This window comes from Stylophora pistillata, chromosome 1 (assembly GCF_964205215.1).
Source record: "Stylophora pistillata chromosome 1, jaStyPist1.2, whole genome shotgun sequence".
NCBI classification, from domain to species: Eukaryota; Metazoa; Cnidaria; class Anthozoa; order Scleractinia; family Pocilloporidae; genus Stylophora; species Stylophora pistillata.
The window spans coordinates 60,331,915-60,352,262 of NC_142519.1; the positions used below are offsets into that span (position 1 = coordinate 60,331,915).

The window sequence follows — 20,348 nt, forward strand, 5'->3', positions numbered from 1 at the left end:
CAGTAATCAGTCATAGGAAGCCATTTAAAGTTGACAGAGAATCAATGGCCACAAACGCACGAATGAGCTGAATGAAATTTAATTTTTGCACAAAGATACCAGGACTTTGGATAGGCTTTTGATTTTAGATATCTCTCCAGTGATGCCTGCATTACTTTCAGGCAGTCGGGCTCATATTCATCCCCGTTTTCTTTTCGTAACTCTGCATAAAACTGCGTCAGTGTTCGGTCGAGGACATCGCTCTCTTACTCTTCTAAATTTGCTAGGAAGTTTCTTTCATTCACCCACTTTTTTAAAAACGTTCTTCCAGTACTCCGTGCTTTTCCCCTTGTTTTCATTTTCACTCTTGTCTTTTAATTCTTCGATATATCGCTAGTCAACTATCTTGAAACGAGACGCCATTGTTAACGAAAATCTTCAGCTGCAACAACTTTTCGATAGCATAAGCTGTTGCTAGGCAACGTGAGTACCAATCACGAGCTAGTAATTTTGGCCTCTTCTCAAGAAAAATTAAGAAAAAATACCCTATTCGTTGACCAATTATTATTCCGTAATTTTGCCCTCTATTTTATCAATAAAGAAAATACACTTGTAGCTTTTACACGTGTAATTAACGCGGGTAAAGTCCGACTTGTAAATACAAGCATTTAATAAAACAATATTCTACACCGGAATTTACACGTGTATCTCGAGTCAGAGCGCAATTGTAAATTACAGTTGTAGAATTATAGGAGCCTTCTTACAACTGTTAACTCCGTTAGAATGTAACAAGTGACTTTTTTACAAATGCAATTAAAAGTGGCTGCTGTCCTTTCAATACATGCGGCTTTGCTTCCTTTGCTTACAGTTCTATTCGTAAACAGTCGTTGAGCATGTTCTTCAAACAGCAAAAGTTGCTTTTGGATCAGCTTGTGAAGGAGCATAAAAGGATATTTTTGGCGCCATTTTCGTCGAAAGTAACGAAGAAAGTAAAGCAAGAAGCGTGGGAAAAGATTCGTAGGCAATTACACGGCGTTGGCGCAAGTATAGACTGCGCCAAAATACTTCGAGATGTTTTATGGGCCATTATTATATGGCTGCGTCTCACAAGGACTAGGAACTACTGAATTCACGAATTTGATTGGCTGAAATCAATATTGAAAGCGGTCTAGATTTTCCCATCTAGACCGGCATCTAGACCGGTCTAGAAAAAAAGGTAGAAAGAATATAAAAAATTGGCATATAAGACACAGCCATATAATAAACATCTTATTAACCGAGCTAGGTCGGTCTGTATGGGAGAATCTTGACCTCGGTCGCTAGTACAGACTCACTGCGTTCGGTCTGTACTGGCGAACGAGGTAAAGATTCTCCCATACAGAGCTCCCTCTCGGTCAGTAAGAACTAAGTATTCGCAGGGATACTCTCAAAAAAGGTAGCGAATCTAAGAAGACGGGTGCAGGGGGAAGTCGCTCACCGAGGTAGACGAGACAGTCCTCGATGTTTTAAGCCGCGAAGGTGGAAACACAGAGCCCTTGAAAGTCGACAATTCAGATATTGTATTTGGAGAGGAGATCGTTGTTACAACAACTTCTCGCATTGAAGGTAAAATAATTGTAACCCATATTTAAAGGTTTCAACCGTATTAAACGTGCCTTGTTGGTAATGAAATGAGAACGTTTTTTAATGCGTTTTCAAAAGGGGGATGAACTATTGTATGATGTCAAACTGGAGTAAAAGGTTTATAAACGAACTCAAATCCTTAAGCCGTTTCGGAAGAGGTTTCGGAAGTGGTATCTAATCTTGGATCCTGAAACCCTAGACCCCACCCTGCGACACTTATCCTTCCCCAACGCGGACAAACCGGAGCGACTTCTAACGCAACATATGATGAAGTTATCGTTACGTTCAATTTCTTTGTACTAGGTGGCGTTGGAAGTTACACTGAGGAAGTGCAAGTTTCTACCACAGAAACTGGGATTGGTGAAGCAGAAGAAGTAAGTGGACATAGTGGTGTCAGCTCACCACAAATGTTACCCAGGCAGGCAATCGCCGAAACACCAACGCCAACAAAATTAGACGCCAAGCTCTGCCATTAGCTGGAAAGAAAGGAGCTCTCAAGGCTAAAGGGAAATCATCAGCTGCAGAAAAGAAGAGGACGACATACTACGCCTTAGAAAGAGAAAGCTCCAACTAGAAAACGTTAAGCTGAGATTGGAGATAAAAAAACTGAGAAAGGATCTTGAAAATTAATTTCATTAAACGGCGTCCAAAATGTAAATTAAAAGAATTATATAAAAGTAGCCTTTGGACCTTTGTCGAACTTACTATATTGTAATGCTATTGATAGTCTAAGGAATACTGCAAATTGGTGATGGGCGATATCAGAATTATGACCTACATGTACACTCAGTTTTTTCCTTTGGAAGTTAGGTGTAAGTGACTTTGTGTAATAAAAGGTAATGATTATGGTCATTGAATAAAAAATGGCCCATTTAATTGGCACGATATTAAAACAGTGGCAGTTTTTAATTCAGCGTCTTTTGTATAGGTCGTCACATTTATAGGAAGTGCTGCAACAGCTGCTGCCTTCTTTCCACTTGTTCCTCTCCAGGACCGATATCCAATTCATCGTGGACATTGTTGAGATCTGCATCGTCTAGCAGATCACCGCCATTATCGCTAAATAGGATGTAGAGGTTGTGCAATATAACAGCGCACTGGACAAGCTCGGCAGCTCTTGTCATGTTTTTCACTCTCATACCCGTGTGGAGAGCGTAAAACGTTCTCTTGAGAACGCCAAATGCCCTCCCGATTGTGCATCGTGTTTTCTTACGCGCCTCATTAAACCTGCAGCGAGCCACTTCTACGTCTCCTCTGAAAGAGAGGATCAACCAATTCTTACAGGCGAAGGCAGAGTCGCCTAAAATAACTGCTCCTGGGAATGGTCTATTACCCTGTTGCTCTAAGGCGGTCCACAGTCAGCTTTCTTTAATCACTCGTAATCACGCCATCTTCCTGAGCATCGACTGCTACAGAAGTAGAATGTGTAATCTGGGCTTGATACCATGGCGATATTGAGAGATTTGGAATGATGGCGGTTGACGTAGGCGTCTTCATCATTGTGAGGTGGGTTCACTTAAACGTGAGTTCCATCGACGCATCCTGCAACACACAGAAAGCCTGCAATCTCTCTGAATTTAGCGGCGATACTTAGAGGCTGGCCAGGCCATCGTATGAACTCCCCCTTCAAGCTTAGTATTGCAAGGATAACGCGATGAATGATATGCCATACTGTTGATGTGGAGATACAATGAAAAAAAGAGTGCATTACGTGATAGAAGGAATTTGTTGCAAGGAAGTGGAGAAATACTAAAAGTTGCTGTCTTGCCGTTAGTGCTTTGTTACGTCTTGTTCTATGCTCTAAGCTCGAGCCTATTAATTCCAAAAGGCGGACGAAGGCGTCCACAGGCAGTCGAAACCGCTCTCCAAATTCCCTTGGATTTTCGTTGTCGAAAACCTTTCTGTTTTGGACATTCCTAGGTCGACGGATAATTTGACGTCTTAGCAGTTCGTCGAGTTCCTCATCACTAGAAGATGACATATTGTGACGCTCCCATGTCCTTTTTCAGAAGAAGTACTCAGTTTTTAAAAGTGAGCTGCGACATGTATTTTCCAGTGATTTACAAGTGGAACTCTTGTAAAAATACAAGTTGGACTCTTGTAAAAGTTTTATTAAATTGGATACTTACCATCTTTTACACTTGTCGCGCTACACCTGTAATTACAAGTCGGACACTTGTAACTTGGACTTGTAACGATGTTTCTTAACCTCGTTTTCTGACACTTGTAACCTGGACTTGTAACGATGTTTATTAAACTCGTTTTCGTCTGCACTTGTAAATATAACGGTCTAACTTGTAGATTACGAGTGTAGAAGTTTTATCAAATTGACCCCTGCAGTATATGAGAAAATACCAATAGATAAGCGAGGGAGATGTTTTTTCGTATAATTCTGTATGGATCAAACTTTCTCTCATTGGTTTCTACGTCGAAAGAAAACGGGAAACAAAACAAGCGTTCCTATTGTGTATCCATACTACGAACGGTTAAAATTTACCCGATTGACACACCGGACATTACTAGGTTACAGAGGTCATGTGATCAAGAGGGCCCGAAACTGAACAAACAGGGAAGCCCGCTAACAATCTTAGTACATCAGAATGATGTAGCAAGACTGCTAGAACGATCAGAACGCCGCCTGGTTAGCTCAATTGGGAGAGCGCCGGACTGCTGTGCGGGAGGTCGAGAGTTCAATACCGGCCGGACCAACACTCAGGGTCTTAAAATTAACTGAGAAGAATATGCTTCCTTTCTTTAACATAAAGAATTGGTTAGATATTCTAGTCTTCTCGGATAGGGACGAATAAATGGAGGTCCCGTCTCCTGCAGGGTTAGGGGCAGGAGACGTTAATTTCCCACGCACGAGATTACTGTGTGATGGATGTCCTCCCCTGGGGTGGGTTGGGTGGGTAACAGGACCCCCGTTGATACCAGTGTTTACTACACTGAAGGGGCTATCCTGTATAAATATAGATGTCTGTCTGTCTGTCTGTTAAAAACACAGCAGTCACTCAGAAATAGCATTATAATACGATTCACTCTGCAATCAAGTTTTACAGAAATTATTATAGTTGCTAAACTAAAAATGGTTCGGGCAAGTCGAATTCCACACTTTTGCTCTTGGTTTTTTTAGTCTTGATGCAGAATCTTAGAATGAAATGTTCAAGAGGAATGGAAATGGGATCAACCTACAGCGAATGTTTTACAAATGGTTCACTCTGATTAATGTCAAGTTTTACCCAACAACTGAGTTTTCAGTGAATCGTTGCGAGATTTAACATAAATTTTGAAAATTTTCATTACAATGGCAACGAGGAACAGAAATTCTCAAATCAAAAAAATTTTCTCAGTTTCCACAGCTTTACTTCGCAAGGTTTTAATGAGATAAATTGGTTTTATACACTGAATTGACAATTAAAAATGGCCAAGCACTTCAAAGAGTCGGTAAAGCTGACGTTTCGAATGTTAGATATTCGTCAGAGTGAATATATTAGCTCAGCGAATGGAAGAGGACGAAACAAAACAGGTTTAACGAAAATATTTAAAATGGCGGTGGGATTTACTTGTATCAAGAACACCAGGAAGTTTAATGATTTAAATTGAAAGTAAATGAAACGAAACAGACATCATTTATTTCATTTTCACGTTGTTTATTGTATTTTTAACGCAGAAGTTACATGGAAATGAATGTTAAACCAAGAACAAAACATATCAAGATGGTGGTCATATATGCCCGTGTAGTGTGATGTTTCCATTGGCTAAATGCAAAACATACTTAAGCTAATGCTTTTCTAATGCTAATTCAATTTAATCAAAGCGGTAGTGAGAGTGAAATAAACAAGAATGAGAAGGAAGGTAGTCATTGCATCTTGAACGAGCAAGGTGACCTATAGTTTTTATTGCGCAATTTTGGTGTACAAATAGTCCTCTTTAATTTGGAGATATTAAAAAAATTTATCAGAGGGAAAAAAGATATAGCGAAAAGGGTTCAAGAAGCCTCTTACTCGATGATGCAAATTAAATTTTAACCCTAAAGGCCCGTCGTCTCTTAAACAAGCAGAGTTAACTGTCTTTTTATATGTATAATTCGAAATACACGTTGGAAAGTTTGAAAAAATTGTTCTTTAACTATTTTTTCTGAGGAATCACCTTAATCCTGTTGTCTATTCCATGAAACAGAGTTAGTGGAAGAGACAAATAAAGGGACTAAATCGAGAAGTTTAATTAGAGCGATGTTCAATTGAGCATCAAAAGAGATCAAGGGTTACGTTGGTTTGCTTCAGTATTCCCTATGATTGGTCCTTAAAACTCGCGACACTTTCTCAACAAATTTTATGCGTGACTAACAGTAATCTCGACCTGGTTACTCCAGTTTTTACCACGCCTGAAATTGTTTGCTTGTTTTTATTTTTAGGTTCTCCTGTATTTATACCTGCCACTAATGAAACGTGCATACGTGCAGATGTTGGTTGCAGCTTTCATTTTTCAGAATCATTGTCAATGATTAGGCTAAGCTCGATCAACTCTAGGAATGGTGGATAAAAGCTGTGTTATTTTAATTTTGCCCGTTGAAGTTACAGTCTTAAACTAAAGCCTTTGAGACTGTAGACTTTAGACACTTCTTCAAAATCTATTGTAAATATCAATACTTTTAAAAAGAAGCTCAAGTTTATCTGGATACAGAAGTTTACTGATGGATGATAAATTCGAGAGTTAAAGTTGAAAGTTGATTTAAAGGTAATCATTTTTAGATATATCTGGGAATTTTTCAGTTTTTGTAAATTGGCATTGAAAAGCCATTTATTGGAATGTCAATAAAGTTTGTATTGTAAGTGAACTTGCAGAAGCTTTTAGTAAATCAGTAATAAGATAATGGAAGCACACATATGTATACATCATTAATCCTTGGGCTTGATTTTCATTTCAGAACGTTTGAGTGAATAGTAAGGGCCTCGGAAGGCAAACCAGGTAACCCCTCTTACGCCGTTGGTAACGTTATACAAACCGTAAAAATTGCATTTAAAACACTGAGTGTTACCAAACCACCATCCTCCTCTCTGATGATCCCGTGCGCAGTGAAAGAATGGTGACTGGTCATTATCTCGATCGTTGGTGGAAAACTGATTATCACTATAAAGGAAATTTACAAATGTAAAACATTATCAAATGACTTTTAATTACAAATAAAAAGATTCATAAAAACGTGTAAAAAGAGAAGCAAGACAAATACCAAGATTTCAGATGTGCTTTTGAGTGTTATTTGACTTTTTTCAGGATGTTCGCATTTTATGTTAATCAATCTTTTAAGGAGGGACGTTCTTTCTAATTATTGGCTTGTAGAAGGTCATTTGTTTTTGTTATAGTTCCCAAATTCCGAACTTTTACGTGTAAAAAAGGTCCTGAAAAATTGTATGTTTTACGTACCTATGAAATGTGAAGGAGTCACCGGCCTCGCCAGTATATCCTCCAAGAGTGAGCGTGTAATTTTCTGCCTCGTCTGTGACATTGAAAGTGTCGTACTTAGCGTACGTGATGTTCCCTTCAAAGTCTTCCAAGTCAACTCTCAACATGACGTCATCAGCGGCTGTCAAACGGTGAAGATTGTCGTTTCCATGCCAGAACTCACCGATCAGATTTCCAAACCCGTCTTTGTAAGTTTTCCAGTCTCGATCGAAGTCAACGGAGCCGTCCAAACGTCGCTGAAAAACGTTCCAACCTCCACCGTCCGTGGCCATGTCACACAACACTTGAATTGGTTTGCCTCCATCTAGATTGATCGTGTACACTCCACTGGATGTGACGCCATCTTTAAGGAGCTGCTGGCAGCTTTGTGCTTCTGCCGTATCGGTTTCAGGAAGAAATACTAGTCAGAGTAAATCATCTTTATTCGATAAGGCTTGGTGAGTATAACTTGTCTTAAGGCTGAGTTGGGCACAGCTTTGTGCCTCTCTTTTATGAACGACGTAAGGGGCCGACCATTTAACTCTTGAGAGGGGGTGGGTGATTTTGAAAAGAGATTCCTGCAAGCGTTTGTTGGAAGAAAAAATTGGATGCAGCCCAAATGTAACAGAGAAAATGTACCAAAAAATCAGAAAAAAAAATCCTGCACAGCAGATTGCTGGAAAAAAAACTTCTTGATGACCAGAAATCACCCACTCCCCCCTCAAAAGTTAAATGGTCGGCCCCTAACCAAACTACTACGAATAATTGTAATCAACCCTATCTTGTATTGAGAGGCCATTTATTCTTGCTTTTTTCATTTATTGGCGATCATTTGGTATTTTTAAGAGCTGCGCATAAAGGTATTCTTGAATCATATAATTCACACAACTCTCTAGTGAAATAAGTCTAAGAACACTCAACGCATGGTTTTCCAGTATATCCAGATGCATAACGACATTTACATTCTGCAGTGTTGCCTTTATAGTTAGGAACACAGATCTCGTTTTCCCCACACAAGGAACTGCTGATCTCACAAATGCTCTGTTCATTAAACAAAATTACTTGCCTTAAGATGCATTTCGATAACTAGAAGTCAATTTTCTAAAAGTGAAATTGAAATAAAAGTGAATTAAGAAATCCCTTATTCGTAAGTTTAACGTACAATACATGCGGAAATTTTTGCTCATTCTCCATATTTGTTGCTGGCTCCACGTGGCTCGGAAAAATAGTACGAAAAATATCTGGGGGTATCATATGGTCAAACCATCGAATGGCAAGTATGTTCATGCTACATCAAATTGAAAGATAATTGCAGAAGTGATGATTTACAGAGACTTCAATAAAAGCCGAAATACTTTAAAGTGCTACTGAAACAAAATTTTCGTATCTGAAATTTTTGCTCTAACCTGTAGTTTTGAATATGGTGATCATCATGAGATAATTTGCTTTGGCCAAAATGAGGCGAAAGATATCTTTTTTAACCGTTCGAATCAAAAATTTTACACAAAACCATGTTCGGGCTCTGGTACCGAGCGAAATGGATTGATGACGTCACTGGTTGTGTTCACTCCGATAGCGTGGTTTATTTCACTCACTGTTTGTTTGTATTCGTGGGCGAAGGAGATGGCAGATATTGAAGTTTTGTCAAGTGAATCTTCTTCTGAACGAAGCGAAGTTGTCTCCAGTAGCGAAGAGGAAGATGGTGCCGTAAATTGGGGTTGACAGGCCTACACGACTCCCCAGCGTGTGTTTAGAGTAGCCTATTCAAAGTTTAGCCCTCACGAGTATGTCTTTGAGCGACCGCCCTATTTTGTAAGATACGAGAGGCGGATTTTTGTATAGTTTGCTCAGTAGTGGTTGTGTTTCTATTATATGCCAGTTTTTCATGAGAATTTGCTTTTTGTGTAGCACTGAGAACGCACATCAGGGATTGCGTCTTTTTCGAATCGTTCGCCTTTGTAGATGTACAGCTAATTTTTTTTTACTGTCTCGATCGTTAAGTTGTCTTGATTGCTTTCAGCTTGCGGCGCCACCCGCGCTGATTCAGGGCGATATCAGAATTATGACTTACTTGTACACTCATTTTTTCCTTTGGAAGTTAGGTGTAAGTGACTTTGTGTAATAAAAGGTAATGATTATTGTCACTGAATAAAAAATGGCCCATTTAATTGGCACGATATTAAAACAGTAGCAGTTTTTAATTCAGCGTCATTTGTATAAGTCCTCACATTTATAGGAAATGCTGCAACAGCTGCTGCCTTCTGTGCTCTCGTTCCTCTCCAGGACCGATATCCAATTCATCGTGGACATTGTTGAGATCTGCATCGTCCAGCAGATCACAGCCATTATCGCTAAATAGGATGCAGAGGTTGTGCAATGCAACAGCGCACTGGACAAGCTCGGCAGCTCTCGTCATGTTTTTCACTCTTATACCCGTGTGGAGAGCGTAAAACGTTCTCTTGAGAACGCCAAATGCCCTCCCGATTGTGCATCGTGTTTTCTTACGCGCCTCATTAAACCTGGAGCGAGCCCCTTCTGCGTCTCCTCTGAAAGGGGGGGTCAACCAATTGTTACAGGCGAAGGCAGGGTCGCCTAAAATAACTGCTCTTGGGAATGGTCTATTCCCCTGTTGCTCTAAGGCGGTCCACAGTCAGCTTTCTTTAATCACTCGTAATCATGCCACCTTCCTGGGCATCGCCTGCTACAGAAGTAGAATGTGTAATCTGGGCCTGATACCATGGCGACATTCAGAGATTTGGAATGATGGCGGTTGACGTAGGCGTCTTCATCATTGTGAGGTGGGTTCACTTAAAGGTGAGTTCCATCGACGCATCCTGCAACACACGGAAAGCTTGCGATGTCTCTGAGTTTAGCGGCGATACTTAGAGGCTGGCCAGGCCATCGTATGAACTCCCCCTTGAAGCTTAGTATTGCAGGGATAACGCGATGAATGATATGCCATACTATTGATGTGGAGATACAATGAAAAAAAGAGTGCATTACGTGATAGAAGGAATTTGTTCCAAGGAAGTGGAGAAATGCTAAAAGTTGCTGTCTTGCAGTTACTGCTCTGTTAGGTCTCGTTCTATGCTCCAAGCGCGGGCCTATTAACTCCAAAAGGCGGAAGAAGGTGTCCACAGGCAGTCGAAACTTCTCTCGAAATTCCCTTGGATTTTTGGTGTCGAAAAGCCTTCTGTTTTGGACATTCCTAGGTCGACGGATAACTTGACGTCTTAGCAGTTCGTCGAGTTCCTCTTCACTAGAAGATGACATATTGTGACACTCCCATGTCCTTTTTCAGAAGAAGTACTCAGCGTTTAAAAGTGACATGCGACATGTATTTTGCACCTGTGATTTACAAGTCGAACTCTTGTAAAAATACAAGTTGGACTCTTGTAAAAGTTTTATTAATTTGGGTACTTACCATCTTTTACACTCGTAGCGCTACACCTGTAATTAGAAGTCGGACACTTGTAACCTGGACTTGTTACGATGTTTATTAAACTCGTTTTCGTCTGCACTTGTAAATATAACGGTCCAACTTGTAGATTACGAGTGTAGAAGTTTTATTAAATTGACCCCTCCAGTATATGAGAAAATACCAATAGATAAGCGAGGGAGATGACTTTTTCGTATAATTCTGTATGGATGAAACTTTCTCTTATTGGTTTCTACGTCGAAAGAAAAAGGAAACAAAACAAACGTTCATATTGTGTATCTCTACTACAAACGGTTAAAATTTTACCCGATTCACACACGGGACATTACTGGGTTACAGAGGTCATGTGATCAAAAAGGGCGCGAAACTGAACAAACAGGGAAGCCCGCTAACAATCTTAGTACATCAGAATGTGGTAACAAGACTGCGAGAACAATCAGAACGCGTTAAAAACACAGCAGTCACTCAGAAATAACATTATAATATGATTCACTCTGCAATCAAGTTTTATAGAAATTATTATAACAACTACACTAAAAATGGTTCGGCAAGTCGAATTCCACACTTTTGCTCTTGGTTTTTTTAGTCTTGATGCAGAATCTTAGAGTCAAATGTTCAAGAGGTATGGGAATGCGACCAACAGCGAATGTTTTAAAGATGGTTCATTCTGATCAATGTCGAGTTTTAACCAACAACTGGGTTTTTAGTGAATCTTTGCGAGATTGAACATAAATTTTGAAAATTTTCATTACAATCGCAACGACGAACAGAAATTCTCAAAGCAGAAAAGTTTTCTCAGTTCCCACAGCTTTACTTGGCAAGGTTATAATCAGATAAATTGGTTTTATACACTGAATTGACAATTTAAAATGGCCAAGCACTTTAAAGAGTCAGTAAAGCTGACGTTTCGAATGTTAGCTATTCGTCAGAGTGAATACATTAGCTTAGCGAATGGAAGAGGGCGAAACAAAACAGGTTTAACGAAAATATTTAAAATAGCGGCGGGATTACTTGTATCAAAAACACCAGGAAGTTTAATGATTTAAATTGAAAGTAAATGAAGCGAACCGGACATCCTTTATTTCATTTTCACGTTGTTTATTGTATTTTTAACGTAGAAGTTACATGGAAATCAATGTTAAACGAAGAACAAAACATATCAAGATGGTGGTCATATATGCCCGTGCAGTGTGATGTTTCTATTGGCTAAAAGCAAAACATACTTAAGCAAATGCTTTTGTAATGCTAATTCAATTTAATCAAAGCGGTGTTGTGCGTGAAATGGACGAGGACGAGAAGCAAGATCGTCATTGCATCTTGAACGAGAAAGGTGACCTATAGTTTTTATTGCGTAATTTTGGTGTACAAATAGTCCTCTTTAATTTGGAGATATTGAAAAAAAATTTACCAGAGGGGAAAAAGATATAGCGGAAAGGGTTCACGAAGCCTCTTTCTCGATGATGCAAATTAAATTTTAACCTTAAAGGCCCGTCGTCTCATAAGCAAGCACAGTTAACTGCCTTTTTATATGTATAATTCGAAATACACGTTGGAAAGTTTGAAAAAATTGTTCTTTAACTATTTTTTCTGAGGAATCACCTTAATCCTGTTGTCTATTCCATGAAACAGAGTTAGTGGAAGAGACAAATAAAGGGACTAAATCGAAAAGTTTAATTAGAGCGATGTTCAACTGAGTATCAAAAGAGATCAAGGGTTACGTTGGTTTGCTTCACTATTCCCTATGATTGGTCCTTAGACACTTTCTCAACAAATTTTATGCGTGACTAAAAGTGTCCTCGACCTGGTTACTCCAGTTTTTACCACACCTGAAATTGTTTGCTTGTTTTTATTTTTAGGTTCTCTTGTACTTATACCCGCAACTAATGAAACGTGCATACGTGCAGATGTTGGTTGCAGCTTTCATTTTTCAGAATCATTGTCAATGGTTAAGCTAAGCTCGATCAACTCTAGGAATGGTGAATAAAAGCTGTGTTATTTTAATTTTTCCCGTTGAAGTTACAGTCTTAAACTAAAGCCTTTGAGACTTTAGACTTTAGACACTTTTTTAAAATCTATTGTAAATATCACTACTTTTAAAAAGAAGCTCAAGTTTATCTGGATACAGAAATTTACTGATGAATGATAAAATCGAGAGTTAAAGTTGAAAGTTGATTTAAAGGTAATCGTTTTTATATATATATCTGTGAATTTTTCAGTTTTTGTAAATTGGCATTGAAAAGCCATTTATTGGAATGTCAATAAAGTTTGTATTGTAAGTGAACTTGCAGAGACTTTTAGTAAATCAGTAATAAGATAATGGAAGCACACATATGTACACATCATTGATCCTTGGGCTTGATTTTCATTTCAGAACGTTTGAGCGAATAGTAAAGGCCTCGGAAGCCCTCCCAGATAACCCTTGCTTGGCCGTTGGTAACGTTATACAAACCGTTAAGATCGCATTGAAAACACTGAAGTTAATAATCCCGTACACAGTTAAAGAATGGTGACTGGTCATTATCTCGATCTTTGGTGGAAAACTGATATTCACTATAAAGGAAATTTATAAATGAAGAACATTATGAAATGACTTTTAGTTACAAATAAAAAAAAATTCATTGAAACATGTGGAAAGAGAACAGAAAGACAAATAACAGGATGTCAGACTTACTTATGAGTGTTATTTGGCTTTATTTCAGGATTTTTGTGTTATATATTAATCAATCTTTTAGGGAGGGAGGTACTTTATAATTGTTGGCTTGTAGAAGGTCATTTATTTTTGTTACAGTTCCCGAATTTCCAACTTTTACGTGTAAAATGGTCCTGAAAAATTGTACGTTTGCGTACCTATGAGATGTGAAGGAGTCACCGGCCTCGCCAGCATATCCTCCAAGAGTGAGCGTGTAATTTTCTGCCTCGTCTGTGACATTGAAAGTGGCGTACTTAGCGTACATGATGTTCCCTTCAAAGTCTTCTAAGTCAACTCTCAACATTACGTCATCAGCGGCTGTCAAACGGTGAAGATTGTCGTTTCCAAGCCAGAACTCGCCGATCAGATTTCCAAACCCGTCTTTGTAAGTTTTCCAGTCTCGATCGAAGTCAACGGAACCGTCGAAACGTCTCTGAAAAACGGTCCAGCCTCCACCGTCTGTGGCCATGTCACACAACACTTGAATTGGTTTGTCTTCATCTGGATTGATCGTGTACACTGCACTGGCCGTGACGCCATCTTTAAGGAGCTGCTGGCAGCTTCGTGCTTCTGCCGTATGCGTAACGGAAATAAATCATAAGGTTGATTACACTTCTTTGATAAAGCATTGCGAGGAGAGCTAATGCGGTAACTCAGGATCTTTATTGTTTGCAAGATTTGTTGTTAGATGATTATGAACACAGCAGTGGCTTACCTTGAAGCTCACCAGTCGGATTCTCTGTTCCCATAGGAGACCCAGATTTTTGTATCGTCTTACGCTCTTGAAAAAGCGAGGGACAACTTTCGTTATTTCGCAACTCGAACTCAAAATTCATTACCTTTCGTTTTCTTGATAAAAATGATATCCTCATTCGGTGTATCCAAAAATACTAAGAAAGATCGACCAGGAAATTTGACCAAGTGATAACAATGTGAAAAATTCCACTTTATACGGAAGCCTCCCGTTGCAGATCAAATTAACTTTGAAGTGAGCAAAACACCTCGTATTTAGAAGATTCCGTTCTAAACATGCATTCTATCAGTAGAGAGTCGAAAATTAGTGAAAGCGCCAGCTACAATACTTACCGCATGGTTTTCCAGTATATCCAGATGCATAACGACATTTGCATTCTGTAGTGTTGTCTTTATAATTGGGAACACAGATTTCGTTTTTTGCACAAAGGGAAGAATTGACCTCACAATCGCTCTATTGAAACAAAAACACCTGATTACTCTTACTACAACAAAGGTATCCTATAGATTGATTGTTTGATAGACTTTTAAAATTGCACCTGTTTCATTTTTCAGATTGAATTGTAAGCTTCTAGACCGGCCAACACAAAAATTCCTGACCGGACTAACACTCAGTGTTTTAAATTAACTGAGGGGATTGTAACGCCTTTGCTATGATATCTGCAAATGGTTGGACGTTCTTGTCTTCTCGCACAAGGACGATTGAGTATCATCCAATTGTTCTGAATTCTATTTACCAGTGAGCTGAAAAGAAACTGGATATAACGTCTCTGTTGCTGAAAGGGGAAGCAGTAGTAACAGAAAAAGAAAAGTGGCTCAAATTGTTGAAAAGCACGTAAATAACCTAGACAAAAGGATACATAACGCAGTTATTTTTTCCAAAGTAAATCTAAATCAACCTGGTAAACTTATGCTTTCGTTGTGCCCTTCCTTGGTTTGTTTCGAATATCGCAGACAGTGCATGTACACCTGGGGATGAGTTGATTATAAAAACTCAAAAATACTATTTTGATTGTTAGGATTCACCACGTGGTTTCTATGGATGCAGTTCCGTTAATAGGGAAGGACCCCTATTAATTAATAATTTTCTTTAGTGGCCAACAAGTTCGCTGATGAATTATTCTCAGAGTCAAATACAGACAATTGAGAGATATGTATTATCAACTGATCAGTAAAAAAATAACAGAGGGCATTTTCTACATGAGCTTTGTAAAAGATATATTTTTCTTTAGCAAAGTTAACGTTACAATCACAATAGCAAATATATTATACCTTTAAAACTTTAATGAACTCAAAGAAAAACAATCTTTTTGTAATACGCTTGCTCAAGAAAAACACCCATATGGAATGTTTCCAAAGAAAAAGGGAAATTCTACCGCAATTTAAATAATTGAAAAGTGTTTTGTGTGCTGCAGATGCTTACCTCTCACATAATTAGAATTAACCTAAAACTTAACTTTGCGATCAAAGAACTAAAAAGCAACTCTTCAAGGAGTTTTGTTCCATCTTTGATATTCTCTTTCCATTATATTCTTAGAACGAATCCTTATCTTCCAATTTTACCTGGGAATATTGAGAATATATGGTTTTAGTAACACAGTTGATTACACTGTCCTTGTTTTACACATTATATAATTTTTTTTCCCGTCACTAAGGGGCGAGGAGGTTTGAGTTTTCTTTTTTAATCCGAAGTTGTTTCAGTAGAATCCTGAAAGACTCAAAAATTTACACATCATTTCAGCGAACACTTTTGCAAAGTCAAGTTTATTATAAAGGGAATGTAAAGCTTATCTGCTTCGTTCCAGAAAATGATGTTCAGAATTTCTTACCTTCACTCCTCTGTACAGAAATTCGTTGTCTTTGGTGAAATTCTTGAAGTTAGTGAAGCGATCAGAGTCGCTTAGTTGACATTTAAACTTCTTATTTGTTCTGGATCCAAAGTTGTAGGACACGCATGAACTTTCTTCCACACACTGCAGTCGACATAGACCCTCTGAATCCACTTCTATTTCTCTAATAACACTTCCATTAAGACGTCGTCCCCTTATTTCTCTGGCAAAGTTAACCGCCCTGAAGACAGGTGTTATCATTCGAGGGTCTCCGCATGTAAAAGCAATTGCTAAGGACGCTAAAAGTGGTTTAATCAGATACATGTTTCGGAGTATCTTACTTAGATGCCTCGGAATCTCTCAGTGGTTGATATTTATCGCAGTTTTTAGTTTTCAACTTCACATTCTTAATTATTAATCGTTAACTTGTTGTAATTTCAATTGAGCGAAAAGAAAACAATCAATACACAAATTACGTTATTGTAAAGGAGCAGAGTGAAGGTAAATCAAAAGTGTTCCTAAGTCATCCGTCGTTGCCAGTTCCCGATTAAATGTTTTGGTGCTTGCAATTGTACATTTAAGTTTGGGGTCAGATTTTTATTGAACTGGACGCACACACCTGAAGGGAACTTTGATTTAATTTTGGTGTTTTGACAGAGTTCCAGACCCTCGGAAAACCTCTCCCCACCCCCGTCTGTAATTGTCCCGCTTCATGCAGTGCAGGTAACTGGGGCGCGCTCGCAGGCCATTACTTTAATCCTCTCGTAGACTTTTCCTTGCCTCCAATGACATCGTCTTTCTCAACGAAAATTTTGGAACAAAGTCAGTGCTAACGATTTACTTAATTCTCTTCCTCGGGATGCGCATATTTTGGTTTCCCCAAGTAGCTCTAATTAATTTTGCTTACTCATCTTGACAGCCAATAATGCAAAATGAGACAAACGAAAGCAGCGTAAACAGCTCTCTAGGCGTGCAATCCCCTCAAATTCCTCTGACTGCCCCTACCCCCCACCCTCTGGCGAAAAATAATGGCTGAGTGCCTAACTGGCAAATAAATTTCGGGTGGCAATTACCGACAAACATTTTTTTCAGCATTCGTGTTTGCTTATTATAATAACAGGAAAGAGACTAAGGCCAAATGAAGAATTCATTTAGAGGGAGAGCTGACGAAGAGGATGGCAAAGCTGATTTCCGCTCCAATTGTAAAGAAACGTCCCAAAGTTGTTGGCTTAAAAAGATACACAACAGATCCAGGAATATTCGACTGCTTGGTTTTGAAACTTTGATTCACAAAACACAGAGTTTAGTCTAAACTGGAGCCTGAATAAGTTAACACACATTTCGTCCATGTTCATTGTCTCTCTAGATAAAAGCTAGCACAACCTTGTTCCTGGGTACTTGTGCGTGAGCTTAAGCCGATCAATAACTTGAAGCTTTCTTTAAAAATCTAATTCGGTAACACACACTAAGTGAATAAATAAAATGAATAAATCATGAATATTGGTCGCCGGAGAAGAACGATTACGAAATATAACTAAGTAACTTGAAGCCTACTAGGGAAGGATGCGAACGGGACACCGAAACCATCGTCGGCGCACACCCAAGGGAATGACAACTACAGCTTATGCCATATATCTGCTTTGCTAAATCTATCAGTCGGTCAAGATTGATCCACTAAAGCTATGAGAAAAAGATCGTTTCAATTATGTCGCCATACGTAAAATCATGCATTTGTCATCCTGCGAAACTGTCTTATTCCTTGGTTTTTATTTTCATCTCAGTGCGTTTTAGTGAATAGTAATAACCCCTGAATGTGTTCCAGTTGACGCCATTAGCATAAGAGGCATGTCGGCCATTGAGGTACAATCCGTTCAGATTGGAAGCATGACAGTTACTGTACCACCACGCCCCCTTGAAGAGTTGGGAACAGCTGGCACTATATAGATCACTATCTTGATCTTTCGTGGAAAACTGCATTTGGCTGAAATAAAAATAAAACTGACGTTGCCATGTTTACTTCTGCACAGCCATTGTAGAGATAAATGTTCTCATTAAACTTAGAAAACCAATTCTGCCCAAAGGAATTACGTTGACAAATTGCCTTACAGAAAAACTGAGAGACACCAGAGAGATAGAGATGAAGAACTAAATTTGTAATACAATATCATAGAGAAGAATAGAATCGATTAGTTAGTCGTAAAAAGATCAACCGGAAAAATCTTTTAACAATGGAAATATATGCCGTTCAGTTTCTTTCCGGTATCAGTTCTCTAAGGCTACAAATGCTAATCATAACGCGCCCCTCTTCCGGCTGGTTATAAATACTCTCTCTGTCAACACGAAAACATTTCTTACTTTTGTGGTGCCATAGAGTCCCCAGCCGTTCCACTGTATCCTCCAGTTAAAAGCCTGTACTTATCTGCCTCGCCTGCCACCTTAAAAGTCGTGTACTCAGCGTACTTAATGTTCTCATCAAAGTCTTCCAGGTCAACTCTCAACATGACGCCATCCGCGGCTGTCAAACGGTGAAGATTGTCGTTTCCGAGCCAGAATTCGCTTTTCAGATTTCCAAACCCTCTTATGTAGGAATCCCATCCACGATAGAAGTCAACAGAGCCATCCAAACGTCTCTGAAAAATAGTCCAGCCTCCACCATCCGTGGTCATGTCACACAACACTTGAATTGGTTTGCCGCCATCTGGATTGATGGTGTACAAACCACTGGAACTGAAACCATCTTGAAACAATTGAGAGCAGCTCTTCGCTTCTGTTAACAAGAAAACGAAGAGGGTGTTAAGTTTGTTTTTATAAAAGATTAAGCCACAATTGATGTTAAAACACTGCCATGTGTAAATTCTCAACTTACTGCATGGTTTTCCGGTATAGCCATCCTCACATTTGCATCCATCGCCTCCATCTTTATAACTGGGAATGCAGATTCCTTTTGTGCCGCATTGAAACCTGTCATCCTCGCAATCACTCTGTTAAGAAAATACCTCCTTCGAAACCTTTCCATTTCAATTTTATCATAATGCATGACATTTGGCTTCTCAAGAAAAACCATTTAAAAATACCTTAAACTTAAGATAGATGTAGATGTACTCAAGAGGTGCGATATCTTTCATTAGAACATAGCTAGCAGAGTCGCGCAATCAAATTCATTATATGTAAGCGTGCTCAAAATCCCGATAGTGCACGCTGATAGCGTCAGCAAATCCGAATTCGCGAGAAATGTTTTTTTTTCGCACGAGCGGCCATTGTTAGCGCGGGGAAAAATAATATACTTCGCGACAATAATGGATACAAACAGAAACTCGGCCTACTAGTCCGAAAACGAAGACAATGTTTCGACCTTTTCCCTTGGGCTAGAGTTCTTAAATGAGGCAGAAAAAGAGAAAAACAACGGAAAAGGAGAATCGGCATCAGCGCCGTCACGATTCGCTTCAACTGATGGAGCACGTGGGAAGTTATGGAGCACGTGGGAAGTTTGGAGAACACTCAAGAAGCTAGAGCTGCCCTCAGCTATCGCCTCGGGCAACTCTCACGCTTCTTCCTGAAAGAAAAGTTTTTAAGCAACACTTATGTGAAAGAAAAAAAAGCAAGGCTAAGATATTAAACGCATCACATCACAGCCTAAACTGCGTTGTCTTTTAGTAATTAGACATTGTTTAGAATTTAGTCATTGTTGATGGACTAGGACAGATTTAGCTTACCGTCATTCCTCTGTAAATGAAATTTTTATCCTCGGTAAAGTTAGCAGATCCAGCGAATCGATCAGAGTCGCTTAGCTGACACTTGAATTTCTGTGAGTCGCCCTTTATGGTTCCAAAGTTATATGAATGACATCCTTCTTCGTCCACACATTCCAGCTGGCAAGAAATTTCCGAATCAACTTCCATTTCTCTCATAATGCTTCCGCTCAGCTTTTGTCCTTCTATCTCGTTTGCAAAGTTAACAGCTCTCAGGCCTGGCTCTGAAATACGGCTTACGCCGTACACAACGGCACAAAGAAGAACTGTTATACGAAGATGCATGTTTGGTCTTCACTACCAGAAAGTTTATGATGAAGAAAAATGAATGTTTGCTTAACTTCTATTGCTTAACTAGGCCAGCAGGTGTAAGGAAATTGCCAGTCAGAATGAAAACAGGATACACAATACAATATGCTTATGAGCTGACCGTCATTTAATGACTGTTGACAATTTAAGACAGTATCAAATTTTCCTTTTTTGTGCTCTAAAAGTTAGCAGTTATTGTTTTTTTCGAGGGGGGGGGGAGGGAGGGTATATTAGTCTCCATCAAATGCCTTTTTAACAATTCTGTAAATAGCATTTCATGATGGCCTCCGTAATGAACCTCGCGTTAGCTTCCTTTAAACATTATTATTCAGGTTATTTTATTATATCATTTTGTTGCTATACTCGTATCAAAACTCTGTCAAATTGCCTCATATAACAGCCATCCAATCTGGCTCTGAAAAAAGGGTTATGCCCACAGAAAGCGACAAAGAAAATTTATCGTAAAGAGACGCATGTTGAGTATTTACCTTGAGAAAGGTTATGATGAAATAGAGTAAATTTTTTTATCATTTTTA

General features: G+C 39.0%; 2 protein-coding genes across 4 annotated transcripts; both read right to left on the minus strand.

The window, feature by feature from the left end:
- Positions 1-6,280: 6,280 nt before the first annotated feature.
- Positions 6,281-16,115, minus strand: LOC111346129 (ficolin-2-like). 3 transcript variants are annotated; one of them, XM_088727053.1, is made up of 5 exons: positions 15,755-16,115; positions 14,259-14,379; positions 13,888-13,953; positions 7,027-7,438; positions 6,281-6,732 (listed from the first exon to the last, which is right to left on the minus strand). In XM_088727053.1, exons 1-5 carry the CDS (start codon positions 16,076-16,078, stop codon positions 6,501-6,503), a joined length of 1,155 nt encoding a protein of 384 aa, XP_088583179.1. In that variant the 5' UTR covers positions 16,079-16,115; the 3' UTR covers positions 6,281-6,500. The 3 variants fall into 3 exon arrangements, with proteins under 3 accessions (XP_088583179.1, XP_088583185.1, XP_088583192.1); XM_088727059.1 differs by lacking the exons at positions 6,281-6,732; positions 7,027-7,438 and adding exons at positions 12,465-13,033; positions 13,331-13,742 and having other exon boundaries at positions 15,755-16,108; XM_088727066.1 differs by lacking the exons at positions 6,281-6,732; positions 7,027-7,438; positions 13,888-13,953 and adding exons at positions 12,465-13,033; positions 13,331-13,742 and having other exon boundaries at positions 15,755-16,107.
- An 888-nt stretch (positions 16,116-17,003) lies between these two features.
- Positions 17,004-19,850, minus strand: LOC111342133 (microfibril-associated glycoprotein 4-like). Its single transcript, XM_088727103.1, has 4 exons — positions 19,468-19,850; positions 18,621-18,735; positions 18,110-18,521; positions 17,004-17,735 (listed from the first exon to the last, which is right to left on the minus strand). The coding sequence occupies exons 1-4, from the start codon at positions 19,786-19,788 to the stop codon at positions 17,507-17,509; spliced, it is 1,077 nt and encodes a 358-aa protein (XP_088583229.1). The 5' UTR covers positions 19,789-19,850; the 3' UTR covers positions 17,004-17,506.
- Between the last annotated feature and the right edge of the window lie 498 nt (positions 19,851-20,348).